The 20,588-nt window shown below is 41.5% G+C and overlaps 1 protein-coding gene across 1 annotated transcript in view; it reads left to right on the top strand.

The window, feature by feature from the left end:
- Positions 1 to 3,988: 3,988 nt before the first annotated feature.
- DPYD (dihydropyrimidine dehydrogenase) overlaps positions 3,989 to 20,588 on the top strand; it is an 865,232-nt gene continuing 848,632 nt past the window's right edge. Inside the window, exon 1 of the mRNA XM_019501664.1 lies at positions 3,989 to 4,120. Within this exon, the coding sequence (XP_019357209.1) occupies positions 4,034 to 4,120 (87 nt within the window). The 5' untranslated portion in view covers positions 3,989 to 4,033. The remainder of the gene's footprint in view (positions 4,121 to 20,588) is intronic.

Below are 20,588 nucleotides of genomic sequence, written 5' to 3'. Positions count from 1 at the left end.
TCTCTCTCTCTCTCTCTCTCTCTCTCTCTCTCTCTCACTACACACACACTCTGTGCCTCCCTCCATACACTCATGCCTCCCATACTATACACACACATACGCTTTGTGCCTCCTGCACTGCGTGCGCGCACACACGCGCACACACACACACACACACACTCTGTGCCTCCCACACTGCACGCTCGCGCGCTCTCTCTCTCTCTCTCCCCCCCTTCATTACTCTCTCTGTGTCACTCCTTCCCTCCCTCATTGCACATGTGTGCGTGCACGCGCGCGCACACACACACTCTTGCTCATGGTCCCGGGGTACCCATATGGCCCTGTGCTCCTGTGGTCTAGTGATACAGCCTGGGGCCACGTGGTGCTGGAGCAGGCATGCAAGGAAGCAGTGAAAGCTGGGACAGGCAAAGGCTTCCAGTTGGGAGGGGGGTTGGGGTTGGGGTGGGGCAGGGTCGGTTTTGTTGCTGGCTCCTGCCAGCTCCCCCTGGGTCCTACTGGCCCTGGTTCCTGTCATCTTTGACAGGCAGCCAGGAGCAGATACATATTCATTTTCTAATTTTTTTTAGGGGCCCTGCAGGCCTGATAGAATGGCTGGGTCTGGCCCATGGGCCGTATTTTGCCTATCCTTGATTTAGGGGCTTTCAGTATAGGTGGTCAGCATGCATGGCTTTGAGGAGATCTTTCAGGTTGATCCTAAGTAGCACTATAGATGTATGCTACTTGTCTGTATTCTGTTATTCTATTAAAATAAAACATTCTATGTTATCTGTAGTATATGTATAAACTTGCATAAGTTTACATATGCTAGGTAGTGTGCATTTGCATGCATATATATTTTAGAAGCTTATACAAATAACATGCCTCTTAGCAAATTACCTCCTCATGATAATCCTTTACCAGTACCTTTCTTTTTCCAGTTAACGCAGAACGTTGGTACAGTTCTACAGAATGGATTTGTACAGCAATTTTTTTCTTCTTAGCAATTTGACAAACATAAATCACAATGAAATTATAGTTGCATACCCTATTTTTATTTTAATAAATATAATCATTTGTATAAACACTAAATATATTATTCATACGTTCTCTACTGTAATTCAACAAGCAGATTAATTTGGAGACTTGTCTTCATGATAATCTAAAAGAGGATTTACATTATTTAGGTAGCTAATACCATAAACTAGCTTTTTAGTATTGTAAAAGGGGGTAGCTATATATTGTGTGCCAGACTTCATTTCAGAATTAATTCTAGAACATACTGCACTGTGCAGTCCTACTGGAGTTCTGCAACTGTTGCATTTGGAGCCATACTATTGTTGCAGAATTCCAACAGGAGTAAACATATGGGGATTCTTCCGTTGTTGGTTTACCCCACCATTTGTTCTAAGAATTAAACCAACTGGTTCTGTACCCAGTGGAGTACATCTGTTACAGTATATTACTAGAAATGCACAATTCATTTCAGAGCTTGCTGAGATCATTTTGATACTTGTGGCCAAGAAAATTCTGTTAAATAATTGCCAAAGAGATTGGGCAGCTTTTTCAGAAGTATAGAAGTGGTTTAGGAGCCTAGTCCTGTTTGCAAACTTGAATCAAGCACCTAGCAGCCTAAGTGTCACTGAGATGGGAATGGGGCTTAGGATTCCAATCACTTTTGAAAATGGGACTTCAGCCCTTAATTCATTAAAATACCATTCAAAACCATACCCTTTGTCTCTGTGTGGTTGTTCCTCAGTTTAAATTACACTGTCATATTTAGCAATTTATTTGGAGAGCAGATTTTTCAAACAGTTGAGATTTAGTTGCATTTAACTTGAGGAATAAATTATTCCTTAAATGCTAGGGTAAGCATTCAATAGTCGTTTAATTAGTATGGGAACTCTTTATATAAAAGAGTACACTGTCCTTTACACAAAAATTGCTATGCAGCAGTCAAGTGGGCAACAGGTATAATCAACCACACCATCTTTAAAAAAAAGGAAATATCCTGTCAAGATATCTATAACCCCGTTATATTCACCATTTTCACCACCAGTCTCAACCTCTCTGCAAGTTAGTCACATGTTGTGAACATGGACAGTGTCAAAATATACAGATCTTGTTCTCTACAGTGGGCAGTTACGAAGTTGGAGTTAAGGCTTCCTTTTCTTTTCTTTTTTTTTAAAGGAAGACTTGTCAAACAAAATCCAGAGGGTGCCTCCAATTGTATCCCCAAGACAGTTTGCCATCAGGATTTGAGCCTGTGTCCTTCATAGCACATCATGCACAGTAACTACTTGAAATAAAAGACTAATTGTTAACAGTAGTAAGCTCTAATTCCCTTCCCCAGGTTAAGGGAAGGGACAACATTCACTTTGCAAATAGGTGATGTCAAGAATATGTTAAATGCAGTAGGGTACTGTGGTAACCCAGCCCTTATACTAGGTTATCCTTCATGGTTTTGGAGTGAGGGGGTATGATCTATTTAGTGACTAGTCTGGTGATTCTCAACTGGGATGCTGCATCCGTAGGTGTGGAAACAGCTACCCATGATTCACAAGATAAACCCAGAGGGTACATCCAGACAAGCCTCAGACAGCATGTGCCACACATACAGGCATTCCCTGTGCTGGTAATTTGCATATTGGTGTGTGTAGGGGGGGGGGTACCTAACCCTGAACTGAAAAAAAGTGGGGTGGTGCATGTGGCAACAGCACGCGCCACCCAGATTGGAGCCTGGTCAGTCAGAGCCACATTCCAGCTGCCGGCCAGGATCTATGCTGCAGGATCATCGTGGTTGAAGCCCCTGGAAGCCCCCAGAACCTCAGATAAAGCTGCTTGGGCCAGCCCAGGTGCTGACCCCAGCCTCCCCTACCCCACCTGGGGTAATGTGCTGTGTGCCAGAGTGCACATGTATGGGGGTTCCCCAGGGACAAGTAGCAGCAGCACATATTGTGCCACTGCTGTTTATCCCTAGGGAAATGCATGTTCCTGCTCATGGGGGATGCTCCCAGAGATTTCAAATAGGAGCCAGTAGGGTCAAAAACATTCTTACCTGTTTGCATCTTTCTTACTTCTTTTGCATCAGAAAAATTGCTCTATTATTTTTTGTAGTCCAAAAATGAATGAAAGCTAAGAGCTGGCATTTTCCAAGGGGTGTCTCAAGTCCAAAAATGTTCAGCGAGAGCAACTGTGAGTGAAAGGACAGCTAGATGTGTATATTTGGCAACTTGTTTTTGCAAGTCACTGACTAAATGGATTTAATTTGGATCAGTTTTCAGTTCTACCAGAAATAATCTTGCATGACCTTTGGTTCCTTAAATAGGAAGGGTGAAGAGTGATGCCTGTAACCAGAGATACGAGGTTGAGTCTTTCATGGATAATTACACAAATTTAGTGTTAGGTAGCTGGGATTGAAGTAACAACCTCTGGGGTTTTATTTATTTATTTATTTTTGTTCAGTCTATGTGAAAATAATCAATGGAGTTTTTTATTTCTAAGTTGCAGTCATTCATTTGTGTGAGTGTACAGGAAACCATACTGAGAGGAGAGGAATTTAATTCATGTTGTATAGCTGGTTCTCTAGGCTGTAGAAACATGTTCCTGGAAAGTGGAAGTTGGAATTACACTGAAACAATGAAGCAACCGTACACAGTCTTTAAATCTCAGAATGTAATGCTCTACTCAGAGCAATTTTAATGAAACAGATTTACACAGTAAGTGCATATAATGGCTTCCATTGTTGTACAGTATACATTCAGATAGAGCTGCCACTAGATGTCACATTGTTTGCTTAATAAGTCTAACATTATCTCAGATATTCAAAATCAAAATTGTGTGGACAGTGGAACAACAAATCAAACAACTATGTATGAAGTAGATCTATAGTTCTGAGTCTTTTTAATTTTACTTACGTATTTATTCCTCACTATAAAGCACTCATCTATACTTTGAGGTGTGATCAGCTAATATTTTTGTAAGCTGATATATATATCTCCACATTTTCAAATATTCTTTTCTCTTTCCACAGAACATTTTGACTTTAAATCCCTGTATGCAAGCTCATGCAACTCTACATTCAACAGCTGCAAAGAAACAAAGCAAGAAGCACTGGAAAAGGAATTCTGATAAGAGTTGTTCAGTAAGTGCTGCATAGTAGTCATAGTAGTACTAGTGGTACATCTGTTAAATACAAGCTATTAAAACTAAAATCTCAATGGTAAAAGCATCAAGAAATTAAATGTTGAGATACTTGTAGAGTTAATCAGCCAAGTTCTGCTTACCTTATGCTTCTGTAAATTGGGAGTTACTTCACTGACTGCAGCAGTAGTTTAACTTCGGGTGGGGGAAAGGAGGGCAAGTGGGGCACCAGCCCTTGCCACTGTTTCAGAGGGCACTAGGATGACAGCTTCCAGGGAATCCACTGCCATTGCCACTGCTGTAGTAGCCCTGTTCAGGAAACTTCTGCTGAGGTGGAAGCAGCCTGCGTTGCTGCCACAGTTGCAGCTGCCACAACTCAACAGCCCCTGCATTGAGAGGTCAGCACTTGGTTGTGCACACGTGCATGCATATGCGTACACACCCTTTTCCCCTCCACACCCTGTTGCCCAGAATGCCAGAATTTCAAGTTACACCTTTTGTCTTCAGTGCTTTGCAGTAAAATTAAGATTGAAATTTGGTCCCAGATAATTATGCCCATCTCCTGGTTTACATTTTCACTGCAAACTTACTAATTAATTTAGCAATTGACTTAGTTTCTAGGTTTTCATGTTCTTTGTCTCAATTTGATATTTAACCTGTTTAATATTTCTGTAGCTTTATTAGATTTGGTTGCTTCTTTGATTTCTGTCCAACATGTCTGAATTGTGTTTCTATTGTTTTCCTACAGATGGTTATAGAAAATCCTTTCAGAGCAGATGGCTTTTAGTCAGAATATTTTTAGGGAGAATATCACTCCCCTGCCCTTGGGAATTAATAACCTATGCTTGCAGTAGCCTGTTGGTTATAGTATTTATTGTAATGTATCTGAATACAAAAGTTGAACAATTGTGATGTTTTAGAAATGTTTGTGATTCCAAGGTTTCATTGCTTAGTATGAAACCTGTGAATCTTCCTTTTTTCTTTGTCATTCTCAGGCAAGTAGGTACTTACTCATACTCCCAATGCTCTGGGTGCACTTAAACTTCTAGGGCTGTGTAAACAACAGTATTTGTGGGCCTTGGCTGCTGATTAAAGTATGATCCTGTACACTATATAATTTTTCATGGTTTCAGAATTATCCTTTATGCAGTTATAGATTCTTACCTTTCTATAGCATGTATGGGGACCATATTCCTGTTTGGGGACCCAGTGAGTTGAGCAGAGCCTGGCACTCTGGTATTCACTGCAGGATCAGAGCCTGTTGTAACTGTTAGCTTTTTTCCTATTTAAGAGCAATATGCTAAGTAACAAGTGGCCTTTATACTGTAAGTTGTCAGAGTTAGCTAAAAATTCCACGTTTCGTTTGTAAATAGCATGGTAAAAAATCTTAACATTTTACTACAAAACACAAAGGAACTTCTTCAATTCTAAGTGGACAGCAAACTCTGTGTTGATATTTTGTGGGTGTTTTATAACTGTGGGTGTGCCTATGTAGCAAACCCCCCCATTTTTCTTTTTAAATACACACACATATATATATATGATAGGTATGCATTCTCTTCCCTTCCCCAATTATTTTTGGCTTTTCTTTCTTTCCCTCTCTATTCCCTATAGACAAGCATAAGCAAGCTCAGACTTAGGATAAGCTTTAACATTTTTATTTTGGTAGCAAGTTTTTGGTTTTGGATATCCACTGTTTTATATTGTATTATTATTAGGTTTGTATTGATTTTTACTGTTGTATATTGTATTATCATCATTTTCGTATTGACTTTTATTGTTTCATATGGGTATTGTATGGTTTAGGCCTGTGTTTGTAAGTGAACCAAAGTAATGTCAAATTTCCATTTTGTATGTCAAGTCTCTGTCTTGTGTCCTCTGCCTGGGCATCCCCTGTGTTGCAACTATATGATTCACGTATTCCTCCCATATAAATTGGTACCCGGATGAATGAGAATGATTGGGAATGATTGAAATACAATGGTAGCAGGCCTCTACTGAATGGCCTGTAACAACTGGGCCATCACTTCGCATTGATTCATCCAGGAACCATGGACCTCACCCAGGAACAGAGCCAAGAACCCAGCATTTGAAAGACAAAAGACCCTGCAGAACCAGCAACTCTACCATTGTACCCCACCATTACAGACACCCAAAACTGCACATCCCTGCATGGAGCACACGTACTCAGTATGCCAGGAGCTGACCCTTGCCTGGGCATGCCTCCTGTCACTAGGGTCACACAAGGTCTACCCCTATAAAAGGGGCAGTGAAGACGGACCCAGTGGGATGCCCTCTCCATCTGGACTTGCACCATACCACACCACCTATCCACCCAGAGGCCCTGCCGGCTACCCCCTCTGGACAACGCTTACTGGACAAGGACCCCTTTCCAGCCTGGATAGATAGCTATCACACCCCAACCCCTCTTCAACCAAGGACTTGGACTCTGCTTCTCTTCCCTACCTGGACTCCAGCCCTTCCAGTGAGTCTCTTTCTCCTGCTGCCATTGTGACGGCTTGTATGTGTGAGAACCAATAATTTCATGGGGCTGTGTAGTGTGTTGTCTGAGTAATAAAACTGTTATTTGGACCCCTAAGTTGGGTTTTGCTTTACTATGGTTTGGCCCTGCTCCAATCTCTGCTCCTCTAACTTCTGTCTCATTTTTCCTTCTCCTGCTTCTGGCTCACTGCTGTCTCCAACACCTGTCCTGAGTTTCTCTCTGCCTCCAAACTCCCTGTTTCTTTTACAGTGTCTTATCCCCACTGCCTTTTCCTTTTCCCCTGAGCAACCAGGTTTCTGCCTCAGTTTCTTTCCTGGCTGTCTCTTCCTTGCCACCACTTATCTGCTCCCCCCGCCCCAGTATCTCAGCTGTCTGCCTCAGTTTCCATCCACAGTCTACCTTAAGTAAACCCAAGCCTCAGTTCCTCAGCCAGCGTCTTTGTAGTCGTCTGGTTCTAATCCCGGTTCTGGCAACTTTCACTCCCTACACTTCGACTCTTTCTCTCTCACCTGAACCTGCCCCCAGGTACCCCAAGCACACACATACACACTGTACCATCCAATTTAGGAACTTAATTGTGTGCATGTGTAGGTGGGTTGTATGTGTGTGAACTGGTGAGTGTGTGTGTGTATGTATATATATAGATATCTATATCTATATATATATGGCATTGTGTGCATGATATACGAATTAGTGATCTGTGTCTAACTTTAGGGGTGTATAGTGTATGTGCTTGAATTGGTGATAGGTATGAATGTGCCTAGGCTGGTTTGGATGTGTATGTGCCTGAGCTGGTAGTATCTGTGTATATGCACCTAATCGATTTGTGTGTTTGTATATGTGTAATTGTGTTTCACCCTTCTGTCTAACAGCGCAATATTGAGATTCTGAGAGTTGGCCTGACCCCACAGGGCAACACCTATATGTGTGCCAGACTGCACAGTTGTAACTGAGAAGCTTTAACAAGTACTAAATGCTGCACAGTAAGCACTGTTACTGCGCAGTCCTGGTGCTGCATGGGTTGTTTCTGATGCTGCGCAGTAGCAATGAGAATCACGGTTCATGACTGAGTTTATTATACCACAAAGAGAGAAGGGAACCCCATAAAAGCCAACAAGTGAACCCACAAAAGATTGCCAGTCTCATTTTCCATTAAATTCATGTAGTTAATAAGATATTAATGATCAATAGAAATGCCTGTGCCTTTCTGGGCTCTCCAGCTCATCATCTATAGCCCTGGTTAGTATAAAGCAAATAACAGAGAATTGCTTAACTCTATCTTAACTTCTTAAAAATAAGGAAAAGATGGCAAATATATCTATATTGAACAAAATGGGATTTTGATGGCCTAAAAAGTCATTTGCAGGTGAAAGTCTGACCTGTTTATAAGCAAGCGTAACTCTTATCTGAAGTTTGTGGAAATTGTACTTGTTTGTATTTGCATCAGGTCTGAATTTGGCCTTTGGCTTTGAATTCCCATCCAACTATTCTGATGGGGACTGTGTAGAATTACTGTTGGAGGAAGGGTGGGAGTATGAAAATACAAAACTAATTAAATTAACAGCCCTCAAAACTCTGTGAACAAAAGCTGCATCTGCTGATGCATGCACACAGTGAGTTTGTAATGTCTAATATACTTCCAGATAGCAGACTTGCATATTTCCTCAGAATAATTACACAAGCAAAATTTTAACTCCTAACCTGCTCTGAGAGTTTTTGGTTGTCTAGTTTAAATGTGTTTCTGAAAACAGAACCTGAGTTGATATTCTTCCTGTGCTGAAAAGTTATTCTCTGAAAAGAGGTTACATTAGGTTTTAATGAATATTATTGTTTATTTACTGTGCCAGGCAACTGGGTTTCTGTGTAAAATCAATTTCTATCAGTAGACAGAAGTTGATTGATCTTCCCCAAGCAACTGTAGTTCACTGGAATTAATAAAAGGGTGTGCAGACTCTTCAGATTCTTGATAGGAATTGAGGACTGTGTTGCTAAGTCACCCTAGATTCTGGTACTAAACATGGGCATTAAAAGCTAGGTAATAACAAATGAGTTATGGCAGCAGGTGGAACCATCTGTTGTAGACAAGAGGAGTGAGGGTGGGCATTCTCTGAGGGAAGGGTTGGCCAACCTGAGGCACAGGTGCAGCAGATTGGAGAGGGGACACGTATCCTATTGGCAGATAGGGCAGGAAGTAGAAAGCAGAGCAGCAGGTATCGGCATGGCACTTAGTGAGGGTGCAGGGCTCTCTTAGGGCTTCCCTTGGCTGAAGGCTTTCCTGGTTACTGGAGACACAACACTGATCTAGATTACAGTAAGTGTAGCCCTGGTCTAGGATGGGTGGGCATGGGTCCTAAAACCCTCCTTTACAGGGGGGGATCAGTTGTGCCATAGGGTCCAGGGTTGCTACTGATTACTTGGGAAAATGGAGGTGGGAAGGGGGAGAACAGGGAAGGAAAAACGGGTCAGAAGTTCCAGTGAGAGAAAAAAAAAGTCTATTTTTTTTTTCATTCAAAGAAGAGGAGTGAGGAGGTGTCAAAGGCAAACCTTGAACAAAGAGAAGAACCTTAGGCTGAGGTTTAGGTTATATTAATGTCTTTTGACTTACCAGTAAACAACACACCAAAGAGGTGAGTTTATGACACTAATCTGAGATGTGTTTCAGCTGAAGCTACAGCTTCTTATTCAACCAGCTGTCTCCTTGCACTGCCCTGTCTGGACATGTCTGCTGTGTTTTGGGGCTTTTTGGTCTGCATTGTTTTATACCACACCTACCACAATAGGGTCCTGATTTACAACTAGGGCTTCTGGGTATTACCATATAGTGTCTGAACCTCAGTTATCTGAATGGCAGCTGGCAGGTTTGTTTTGCTAACTTGTAACTGTTGGTATTGTGTTACTGTTCTTTTCTTAAGCTTTATTTTAATACAGTGCTGTAGCGCTACTCTTAAGTTTGATACAGTAATTTGTGAATGTTTGACTTGTATAGCAATCTGTTCTCTTTTAAGATTTACCATATTTAATATCTGTTTTGTTCAGGTTGGTATAATTTTTCATTATGCATCAAATTTTAGCATGTATAACTAGGGACCTACTTAATTCACCGTTCCATGGATTTTGCAGAAACCAAGAAATGTGGGAATTGTCTGCAAAATCAATAACAACAAAAACTTAATAAAAATAAAATACTGGCGCCCCAGTGGAAGCCAGCAGTCTTCGTTGCCAACCGGGGAAGGTGCCAGCTGGTGGGGTGGCATGAGCGCAGCAGACAAGATGGTGGCTGTCCTCTTGTCCCTTCTTCCCCTGCTGGTGCCTCTCTGCCAGTCAGTGCCAAGGGGTAGGGCTGCCACAAAATGCCTTTGAAATCAGCTCCGCCTGCTGTGAGTAGCCATGAAAAGCCCTTTATTTCACAGTGATTTAAGTAGGTCCCAATGTATAATTCCTTGCAAAGTAGCCAAACAACTCTTTTGCAACTGCTTTTCAAAGGGGTTTGGAAAGCAGAAGACGTTCTGTAAGACAAACAAATCTCTAATGGGTGAAATTCTATCCTTATTTACACTTGAAAAGTCTTATTGTCTTCAGTTGATTACCTGGATTATATAAAATACATTTTGTGTGTGTGTTATTATAAGTCTACTGCTTAGTGGAGAAATCTGAGTTATCTGGGATATTCCATGCCTTATGCTGAAAGGGGCTTATGTATATCTTGGAGAGGTTTGACGGGAAGATGATTTAAGCCAACCCATATGTTCAGCACTTCTCCTGAAATGCCATGCTTGGAACTACAAATATGCACATTACTGATGCATCTATGGAAAAATGATGGGAATTGTTCCAGAAGGAAAAGTTGGAAGTAATTCAATAAAAGGGAAAAGGCAAGGAAAAAATAGAGTTTAAATTGGGTTGGTAATTGCTGTCGTCTAACTGTTTTGATATTCTGGAAGTACTAGCACTGTTTTTTGTGCTTACATTTGCTAAGCCTGATCACAACTTGCAGTATGAGTCCTCTCTTTTTCTCTCTCCTTTTTATGTTGGAATGACACCATTTTAAGTGTAACTCCTTCTTCTGAGAGTATTTTTTTTGGCCAAGGCACTTTAATTGTTATGTATTTTTTTTAAGTGCTAGAAAGACCATGAAATTCAAGATCAATGCTTAACAGAGTAAGAAATGAAGTACAGGCTGCCAAGTAAGAGGTAGTGTAGGGTGGCATCTTAGAGATCAACTTGTTCAGAGCCATGAGCTTTTTATAGGTAATAATCTTTGTCAGATGCTATCAAATACTTTGTTGACCAACCATACACCAATATCAGAGAATAATCTAAATACACTATTTTTTTGAATAAATGTGTGTGGGGGGAGGGAGGGGAGGTGAAATTTAAATTGGTATTTGCAATTTAAGTAAAGCCATCCACAATCTGAAAAGAAGGAATTTAGCTGGCAAATAATTTTAAATGAATAATCTGATCAATTTTAAAGATATATTAATAAAGCCTATTAGTATATTTATAAATAAGAAATAGTTCCAGCATTGCAAAATAGAGATCACTTATTAAAGGAAATCAGCTCAATTATCTCTACAACCAAAACGTATAGTTTACCTTTGCAAAATATTTATTTGGTCCTCATTGCACATGAATATGCAAGTTGAGCTCTTTTTTGAATGGGTATACAATGGCAGATGTCTCTCTAATCGCTATCCTATTCAAACACTAATCGGTGGAACATATGTAGAATTCTAGTTGTATGAATAGGTATACCATGGCAGCAGTCTTTTTAATCACATCACTATTCAACCACTAATCGGTATGATGATTAAGGGACATTAGAGGGAGCACTCTGACATCTGATTCTTTGAACTGATGTCTGGTTGGGCTGCACTTTGTAGTATTCGTCATGGCCAGACTGCTTTCCTTAAATAAAATGCTCAGATTCCCAAATGTGGAAAATATTACATTATGACTTATAGAAGTGATTAGGGAATTTGAGAGTGATTTTTTTTTACTAGTGATTGACTGTGCGTGCAGAAACTATTCACATGAATAATAGATGCCTTACTTTGAGTATCAGTAAGAGTTGAGAAGTAACATCAAGAGATTGTATCTTTTTCCCCTCATAGTATCAATAATTAAATATTAATAGAGACTTTAAAATGTACCAGTTTAATCATTTAGCAGTCAAATTCCTACTCATGCATTTTTCAGACAAACTAATTACTTCTCATTTTCTTGCATCGATACCATACACTGCATTTTATAACCATTTTATGTAAGTATGATTGCTATTTACATTAGATCTATTTATGTATATGATTTATATCATCTGAGTCTGTAAGGAATATATAGCTACAATACTTGTGGCTTCTGTCTTAGTTTAAATTTGTTTATGATGTGACTATTAAAATGTATTAAATCTCCTGTTTGTGTTGATTAAAGGCTTCCCTAATATCATGTTCCTGTTTATAGATCTTTTAAATTGTGCCTGGCCCAGACAGAGTGATTTCCTTCCACGTACAGTGCAGACATAGTTGCAGGCAGTACGGAGCATTGCAGTCTTTAACCCATCCTGAGCGGTAGTGAGGGATTGGTGAGGCTGGCCATTGATGGTTCCAGCCAGTCTCTTGGGAAACTGGCACTGACTATCTGCCACAATAGCAATATTAATAATCTCAGGTTTTGGCAAACTATGATACAGGAGTTGGAGAAGGAGGGGTAAATGAACTACATGAGTCATGAAGATATAGGGAGCTCCAGGGAATTATAGGAGAGAGTAAACCCACAGGCTTTATCACTTTAGTTATGCAGTCCTTTGGATGAGGAGTTTGGAAGGCATTGACTGTTCAAGAAATTCTGTGGCTGTTCAAGGAGTTTTGGGGGTGGAAGGCAAACTGAGGGGAGAGACAGGTATGAGAGAAGAAAGAATAGGCAAGAGAGAATTGGCACTGGCTGGACAAAGAACCTGGAACAAGATGTTAAGAGGAACAAGGCTTAGATAAGGAGCACAAGGAGGTAGATTTGAAGTGAGAGTTGGTGAAGATGGGACTGACAGGGAGACTGGGAGCGAAACAGATTGAAGAAGAAGCTGGAGGTATGAGGAAATGGGAGCTGATTGGATAAGGAGACTTGGAACTCAAAGGAGAAGTCTTCCAAATGGAGACGGGATGGGTGGTTGAGGAGAACAGGACTGGGATGAGGAGCTAGCGATGAGGAAGAGATGGGGTTAGGTCAAAACAGTTTGGATGGGGAAATGAAGAAGGCTGTGCTCACCTTGCATAGTCCCTTCCAGAGCCTGGAAAGGAACAAAGAAAAGTCTTCTAATTCTTCCTGAGAAAGTAGGGCAATGGGTTAGTTACCTTGGGTGTCTGTACGTGAATGCATGGAGAATGGGAAACAAGCAGGGAGAATTGGAAGTCCCATGCAGAGTCACAGATCTATGATGTGACTGGAATAACAGAGACTTGGTGGGATAGCTCATATGACTGGAGTACTGTCATAGATGGGTACACTGTTCAGGAAGGACAGGCAGGGCAGAAGAGGAGTTGTGTTTTATGTAAAAGAGCTGTATGATTGGTCAGAGCTCCAGTATGACACTGGAGACAGGCCTGTTGAAAGTCTCTGGGTTAGGGTCAGAGGGGAGAGAAACAAGGGTGATGTTATGGTGGGGGTCTGCTATGGACCACCACACCAGGAGGATGAGGTGGATGAGTCTTTATTCAAACAACTAGGGGAAGTTTCACAATCACAAGCCCTGGTTCTCATGGGGGACTTCAATCACTCTGACATCTGCTGGGAGGGCAATATAGCAGTGCAAAGGCAGTCCAGGAAGTTTTGTGAGAGTTTTGGGTACAACTTCCTGGTCCAGGCAGTGGAGACACCAACTAAGGGCCATGCTCCTCTTCACCTGCCACTCACAAACAGGGAAGTATTGCTGGGAAATGTTGAAGTGGACAGCAACTTGGGCAGACGTGACTATGAGATGACTGAGTTCAGGATCCTGAGGAAAGGAAAGAAAGAAAGCACCAGAGTAAGGACCCTGGACTTGTATAAACTTGGATCAAGTTATTGTAAATTGATTCAGTTTACCTTTCAAGAGCCAGATTAACAAAAGTTAATCTGTGACTAAGGTTTTTGATGTTGAAGTGCAAACTTTGAGAAAATGAAGCAACTAGTTAGTGAAAGAAACTGGACAATTAGCTCAGAGACATGAATGTAGAGAATGCTTGGAATTTCTGAAGTCAAAGGTGAAATTGGGTTCTTAAGCAAATGGGAAAAACTTGTTGGGAAGGACTTTAAGTGAACTGTGTGAATGAACACCTAAAAAAGGACAGTAGGAGTTTACAAAGGACTGGAAAAAAAAGATTGATAAATGAAGGAAGTTAGGTCTTTGAGGTCAAGATGTGCGGAGATAAAGTTAGAATTGCAAAAAGTCAAACTAGGGTTATGTCTTGTAAAAATACTGAATAGCTGAAGAACCTTCCTTTATAAAAATATAAGAATCGGATAAATGAAATGGGGATATTTTGCAGTGGAGCTGATACCTTGACTTCATTTTTAATATAAAAAGGTGATCTTAAATATGGGGATAAAAACTGATCATCTAATGGAAATGAAAGTTATCATAATTGAAATGAAAGATAATCTTGGAGCTTTCTGGGAATAAGATAATCTTCATCTAAGAAACCTAAAAGAGCTGGCATGTGAAATAGCAGGTTTGGTATCAGGGTTTTTTTTTAATAAGTATTAAGTCAGAGGTGATACTATCCACTTGGAGAATAGCTAAGGTAGTAACTATGTTAAAGAAGGGGGAAAAACAATCTGGGTAACTATAGACCAGTTAATTTGATGCCAATAGTATACAAAGATTTAGAATGAAAGAAGTAAAGAATGTATGGCAGTAAATGTAATAAAATGCAGCACGGGTTTGCCAAAGGTGAATAAATCATATCAGATTCACCTGATATCTTTCTTGGATAAGAGAAATGCAATAGATGAAAGGAATTCAGTACATCTCACATTTCATATGGTGCCACAAAGAAAATTATTAGTTAATTAGGGTTTAGTTGAACAGTAAGGTGGATGAAGAAATGGTTAAAGGGGAGACAAAAATATGTAGTGCTGAAAGAAGAACTATTGATCAGAAGATTACTAATGGGATTCCTGAAGGATCTGTGTAAGGTTTACAATTAGATATTTTCAGTAATGAACATAACACAAAAAATAGGTGTGTGTTAATGAATTAGCTGATGATACTTGTCAATACAGAGAAAGATTGGAATCATACAGGGAGAGCTCCGCTAATAGAAATGGGATGAAATGTAATGGTATGAAGTATGAAGTCATACACCTTAGGAGCTGATAACAATGTCTGCTATAAGTCTTGAATTCATGAATTGGAAATGACAGAATTATTATAATCCACCAGGATGGTGAGGTTGGGGGAAAAAGGCAAATTTATTCTTGGATGTATGAAGGGAAGTGTTTCCTGTTACCGCCATTTTCAAGATACTGGTGAGATCTTAACTAGATTTGTGTGTATAATAAGCAAGAAGGCAGGACAGAGGTGGAGTAAAGCTGAAGCAAGTGCTGAAAAAGACTACTAGGTTAATCTGGGGAATGAAGAACCAATCTACCAGAGGAAATTTGGTTAACCTTACAAAATGAAGGCTTATGAGGCTTACTTACTATACATATTTCTGGGGTTAGAGAAATAGCAATGGTTGAAGAAAACTGTTTACACTGAAGGATATCATTTACCAAAGAACAAGTAAATATAAATTGGCCACAAACAAATTTAGGCTGGAAATTTAGAACGAGATTTCTACCAACTAGGTATTTTGGAAGACTGTTCCAGACCACGTCACTGCTCTAACTGGCTTTAAGATGAAGCTTGATGAGTTTCTCAAAGGCAGTATGTGGTATGGTTACCTACCATACCAAGAGACTAAAATGAACCCTTCAGGAGGTTTCTTCCAGTCTTAAGTTATCGTACAGTGTCTAGTACTCTTAAAAATCAGGGCATACCCAAAATTAGCAGATATATTTGACCATAATTGTTCTGTGCTGTTCACCATATACAAAACTGGGATAAAAATACCTCATCACCTCCTGGGGTGAAATGGAAATACATTGTTTGTAAAATAGTCAGATGCTGTAATGATAAATACCATAGAAAAGCCCATGAGGACATCAATTTTGTCATCAGAGCTTATAGGGCAGTGAATAGTGTGCAGTAAATAAAGGCACACATAGAATGACAAGGAAAAAATATTGGATGGCTGTTGATTAAGTGAGCACCATCCATTCTCCTTCCTGAATCAGGCAGAGCTTCTGTGAAAAGCTGTTATATATGATCGTATAATTAAAAACTGTACTGTTAGTTATATGCACAAGGAGTGCAGGGAACAAATTAAAGTTTCAGGGGCAGCCTTTATTTTCTGGTATTTTCTAACTATTAAAGGCTCTACTTTGCTGCCTGACTTTCATTTCTGTTGAACTTCTCATATGGTGTGATATTAGTGTGCCCTCCCACCATCAGTGTCTCTCTTTTCTATGGTCTTTAATTCTGCCCGGCACTAGTGTTGGAGTATAACTGCATAAGCCCCGCTTGTTTGTTAATTGAATGTTGACTTGAGACCTTGACCTACTTACTCTGTGAATCGCCTACAGTTTCTCCCTTCTACATATTAACTTGTTGCGCTTTGATTGATATAGTTTGTTATTGTCAGGTAGCTTTTTAAAGCTTCTGTTCTGAGCCACTGTCTTTTCTCTTTTCACTAATATTATGCTACACCAACCTTGCTTTGCTGCTAACAAAATATGAGTATCAAAAAAAAAAAAGGAAAAAGAAAAATCCAAAGTAAAAGTGCTGTTTCCAGGGGCTTGAAAATGGTATATGTAGGTGAGAACCTTTTCTGCTCTGCAGGGTTTTCTTACAAAAGTTATTCTCTAGCTGGATAAGGATCCGTTTTCCCCATGATTCATATTTCCTATTATTGTTTTCTTTGCCTTCTGACTTGCTCCCTATGGCTCTTCAAGAGCATTATTTCCCTTCAAAGAGCATAAGGATTCCTTTCTGTAGGGAATGTTACTATCAGCTTTCTCAAGGATTCCCACAATGTTGGGGAATAAAGGAGGACTGTGGCAGAAAGGAGCAAATCAAATGTGACGTTAGTGTATATTTCCTTGAGTACTGATCAAGCTAGGATCAAATGACTTAAACTGTTTGGAATCAAATGGAATAGAACATTATTTGCTAACTCTGGAGGATTGTGAGAAATCAACTTCTAAAATCATACATTGGTCTGTGTAGCAGGGCACTAAGGTGCCTGCTACTGACACCAGTATTATGAGCTCAGCTGCCAATCACCAGGGCAGCACAGGTGCAGGTTGCTGGGGCAACCAGTCTGGTCAGCTGACCAGAAGGGGGCAGGGCCTGGCCTTTATAAACAGCCAGGCTGAGGCCAGAAGGTTAGTTCCCCTCTGGTAGTCTAAGAAGCAGGAGCTCTGCGGGAGTAAGCAGGGCGGGCATAGTAAGGAAGCCAGATGGCTTGAGCAGTGGTGGCATGATGATATGGGTGAAGAGGACGCTGACAGGGATATGGATGCAGGATAGCCAGGTTGGCTTAGGATTTATGTTGTAGCCAAGGGGCTTTGTGTTTCTGTTTTGGTTGTGAAGTTACACCGGAGGACCGGGTGAGGCTGTAGGGGTTGGAGGAGGCCTCAGGGGAGCTCCCCAGAAGGGGGGGGTTCCTGGCGCTGTAGAGGGCGCTGCGTTGGGGTGTCCCAACCCCGGCCCCAGTGTGGGCAGCTTCGGGAGGAGCCCAGTGTGGGTGCAGGCAAGAAGCCCCAGTGGGGCACAGGACCCAGAAAGGGGGTCCGGGGGCCAGGTAAGGCCGAGGCTGCCTGAGCCCCAATTGTGGGAAGCCCCAGTGGGGTGTAGGACCCGGAAAGGGGGTCTGGGGGCCAGGTAAGGCTGAGGCTGCCTGAGCCCTATTGAGCACGGGAGCCAGGCCCCAGTGCAGGCAACGCGAGCGCGGGAGCCAGGCCCCGTAGGTTAGGGTGCACCAGGGTAATTAGGCAGAGCATTAGCCAGAAGACATCAGGGCACTGTGCCAAGGAAGGGTAAAAAGGCAGCCTCCCTTCAATATTAACATCAAAGATGTGGCGGGCAAGATATCGAGGGTGCATTAGACCCAATCTGGCACGGTCGGTAGGGGGCGCTAGGGGAGGTCACGGCACCCCAGGCCCCGTCCTGCCACAGTCTGTTATAAAGCTGCTTAGTTAGCTGAGTTGCATAAGTACTGTTGGTTCCAATAAAGTTTTCTAAGCAGATTGGGCTAGTTCATTAAATTGGGGATTTACTGGATCTTCCTGTATAAATTCTGATATTACAGAAATAGAAGTCCAGTGTGATAGTGCAGATGTTTAGTATCTCTCAGGATGTGGTCAAAAAAATTAGGAAAAACCTTCTTTATTAATTTCACTGTGCTTCCAAAGAATCATAAAACTGCTGGTTTTATTAATTTTTTCCCCATCCTACACAAATTGAAGAATAATGCTGTTTATAGATTTAAAGCATTTAGAAGGGGATTTATAAATGTGTTTAGAATAATTAAGTTTTATGTTGAATACTGCAATGACTTTATATATCTAAATAAATGAAGTTGCCAATAGGCACTCTTTAGTAACTAACAGGTGCTTGACTTGTATAAGAAATTTCACTTTAATTATATTTATAGAACATTGTAATTGTACAATGTAGGCTTTTTGAAGGGTTTTTTTTTTTTTTTAACAGACCATGTAAGAAGACAAGGAATTCTGCCCACAAGAGTTTATTTTGATCTACTGTATTAGTAGGGGACTCTAGTTCCTGATGCTTACTTTGTACAGTTTACATTTTCATTGCTTCTATCTTCCTGTGCGTTTGCCAGTGAACAGACAAACAATGTGAGAAAGATCTTGCATATATTTGTAGCAATAAGCCTGAAAAGCATCCTTGCCACCAGGGCTCTAGAAAAGATGTGGAGAAGTGCACAGTGTTGCTAGGCAACACCACACTACCACAGATAGTATTTTTATTTTAATTTATTTATTCTTCAGTTTGAGTGTGTCCTGCTTGGAGCCATTTGGGTAATAGTTAGACAAGTGCATAGAAATCAGAAAGCTGTAGGAGCAGAATAAAGGAATGCGGAAGAAAAATGTAAAGAAAGGAAAGTCATGACCCTTTACAAAAAAAGAAAGAACTAGGAGACATGAAATAATCAGGGAAGAATAAGGAAGAAAGGAAGCAAACAAAGGAAACAGGACAGGGAGAAAACAATTAATAAAGTGAAAGATGGAAAGATAGGACACTAGGGAAGAAGAAACATTAGAAATTGGAAGATGAAGTTTCCACAAGGGAAATGGGGACAACTGCTGCATTAACATAAGAATAAAATTTGCACCTAAAAAGGGAGAAATGTTCTAATATTGTTTTAAAGAAAATAACGATTGCTGTCTTTAATTGTTCTGCAACTCGTCTGCTCTTTTCTGTTGCCCTGTTTATTCCTCTGCAGCAGTAGTAATGTCTTTCAAGAGTTGGGAGGAAACTATTAGCTCCAATGTTTTTGCTAGGAAATGAGTATTACTTTTACAGTAAGTGTTGCAGATTTGTTTAAAACTAATAAGTGTTAGATCTGAGGCTTAAATCTTCAAACCCAGACCTCACCCTCAAATCTAAAATCTTGTATTTTAATATCAGGATGTCTTTTATTTTTAAAGTGTATGAACATATTGTGATAAGAGTGCAAATTTAGGGTTCAGTCATACAAATTTAGGGTTATGGTCCTACTAAAGGGAATAGAATTGCTTTGTATTACTAATATGTACATTCCCAGCTATAGGTGCAAGATGTTTTCCAAAACTGACAGTACAATGCACAACCTTTTTTCCTTTCTTGGTCCCAGCCCTTTGAGCTAAGTACAGACATTCAAAAAGCCTGAGTCTGAATTGATTCAATCCGTGCATGTTAGTTTAACCTGCATAGATTGAACTGTTTTGCAAGTGAATAGACATTCACTTTTGATTCCGGAAATGCAGACACATGCCTGCAGTGGTTTAGGCAAAAGTTGGGGGCACTAGGCCAAGGGAAGCTAAGGTGGGGGGGCAGGGGTGGCTGACTAGGCCCAAGAAGCTTGATTATGATTGAGGTGGAGTTTAAACCCCCACCCCGGCCTGCAGGAACCCCAGCCCAGGTGTACCTGGAGGGGGAGGGGGAAGCAGCCCTTGTCAGGCTTTTCAGAGGAGGAAAAGGAAATGTGGCCAGCCCCCAGCTGGTACCGAAGGGTTGGGCAGTGATATTGGGGGCACAGCCAGCTCCCCCCCCACACCCTACCACAGGGGAGGAGGAGAAAGGGGAGAGCCCTGCCTGCTGCAGTGACTCCTTGATAGCCCAGCCCAGCCTGCGTACGGGGAGCTGGGAGCACAGATTTTCCCCTCCTGCCCCACAGCAAGGCCCAGCACTGTATCCCTCCAGCCTTGAGTCCTGAGGCAGTACCACACAGAGCCCTTCCACCCCTGAGCCCCACAGCAGGGGAGGAGGAGGGGGAGCCCTATATGACAGTGTGGCTTGGCCTGGGTGCAGGGAGCCAGGAGCAATGTGGACACAGCTCCTGCAGCCCCAGCCCAAGCCCCATGTCTGGCTGGGTAGGGCCCCGCTCCCACGGCCTGGCTTGGCCTGGCTCCACCCTTCCCTGCCATCCACTCGCCTCTCGTGGGGTTGGGGCTGGGGCTGAGTCGTGTCAGCTTGTGGGCACTGCTGAAAGCAGGTGTGGAGGGTCTGGGCCCTTCCCAGCTGGCTGTGGCTCAGGCTAGGGCTGTGGGAATTGTGCACTCAGATTGCTCCTGGCTCTCTGTGTGGAGGCCAGGTGGGGCTGTCAGGGATCCACTGTGCTGGGCAGAGCTGTCCCCCTCCTATCCTCTTCCCCCCCCCCCC

The sequence above is a fragment of the Gavialis gangeticus genome, unplaced genomic scaffold, assembly GCF_001723915.1.
Source record: "Gavialis gangeticus isolate Ggan-Ray unplaced genomic scaffold, GavGan_comp1, whole genome shotgun sequence".
Lineage (NCBI taxonomy): Eukaryota > Metazoa > Chordata > Crocodylia > Gavialidae > Gavialis > Gavialis gangeticus.
This window is presented reverse-complemented; position numbering and strand designations above follow the sequence as displayed.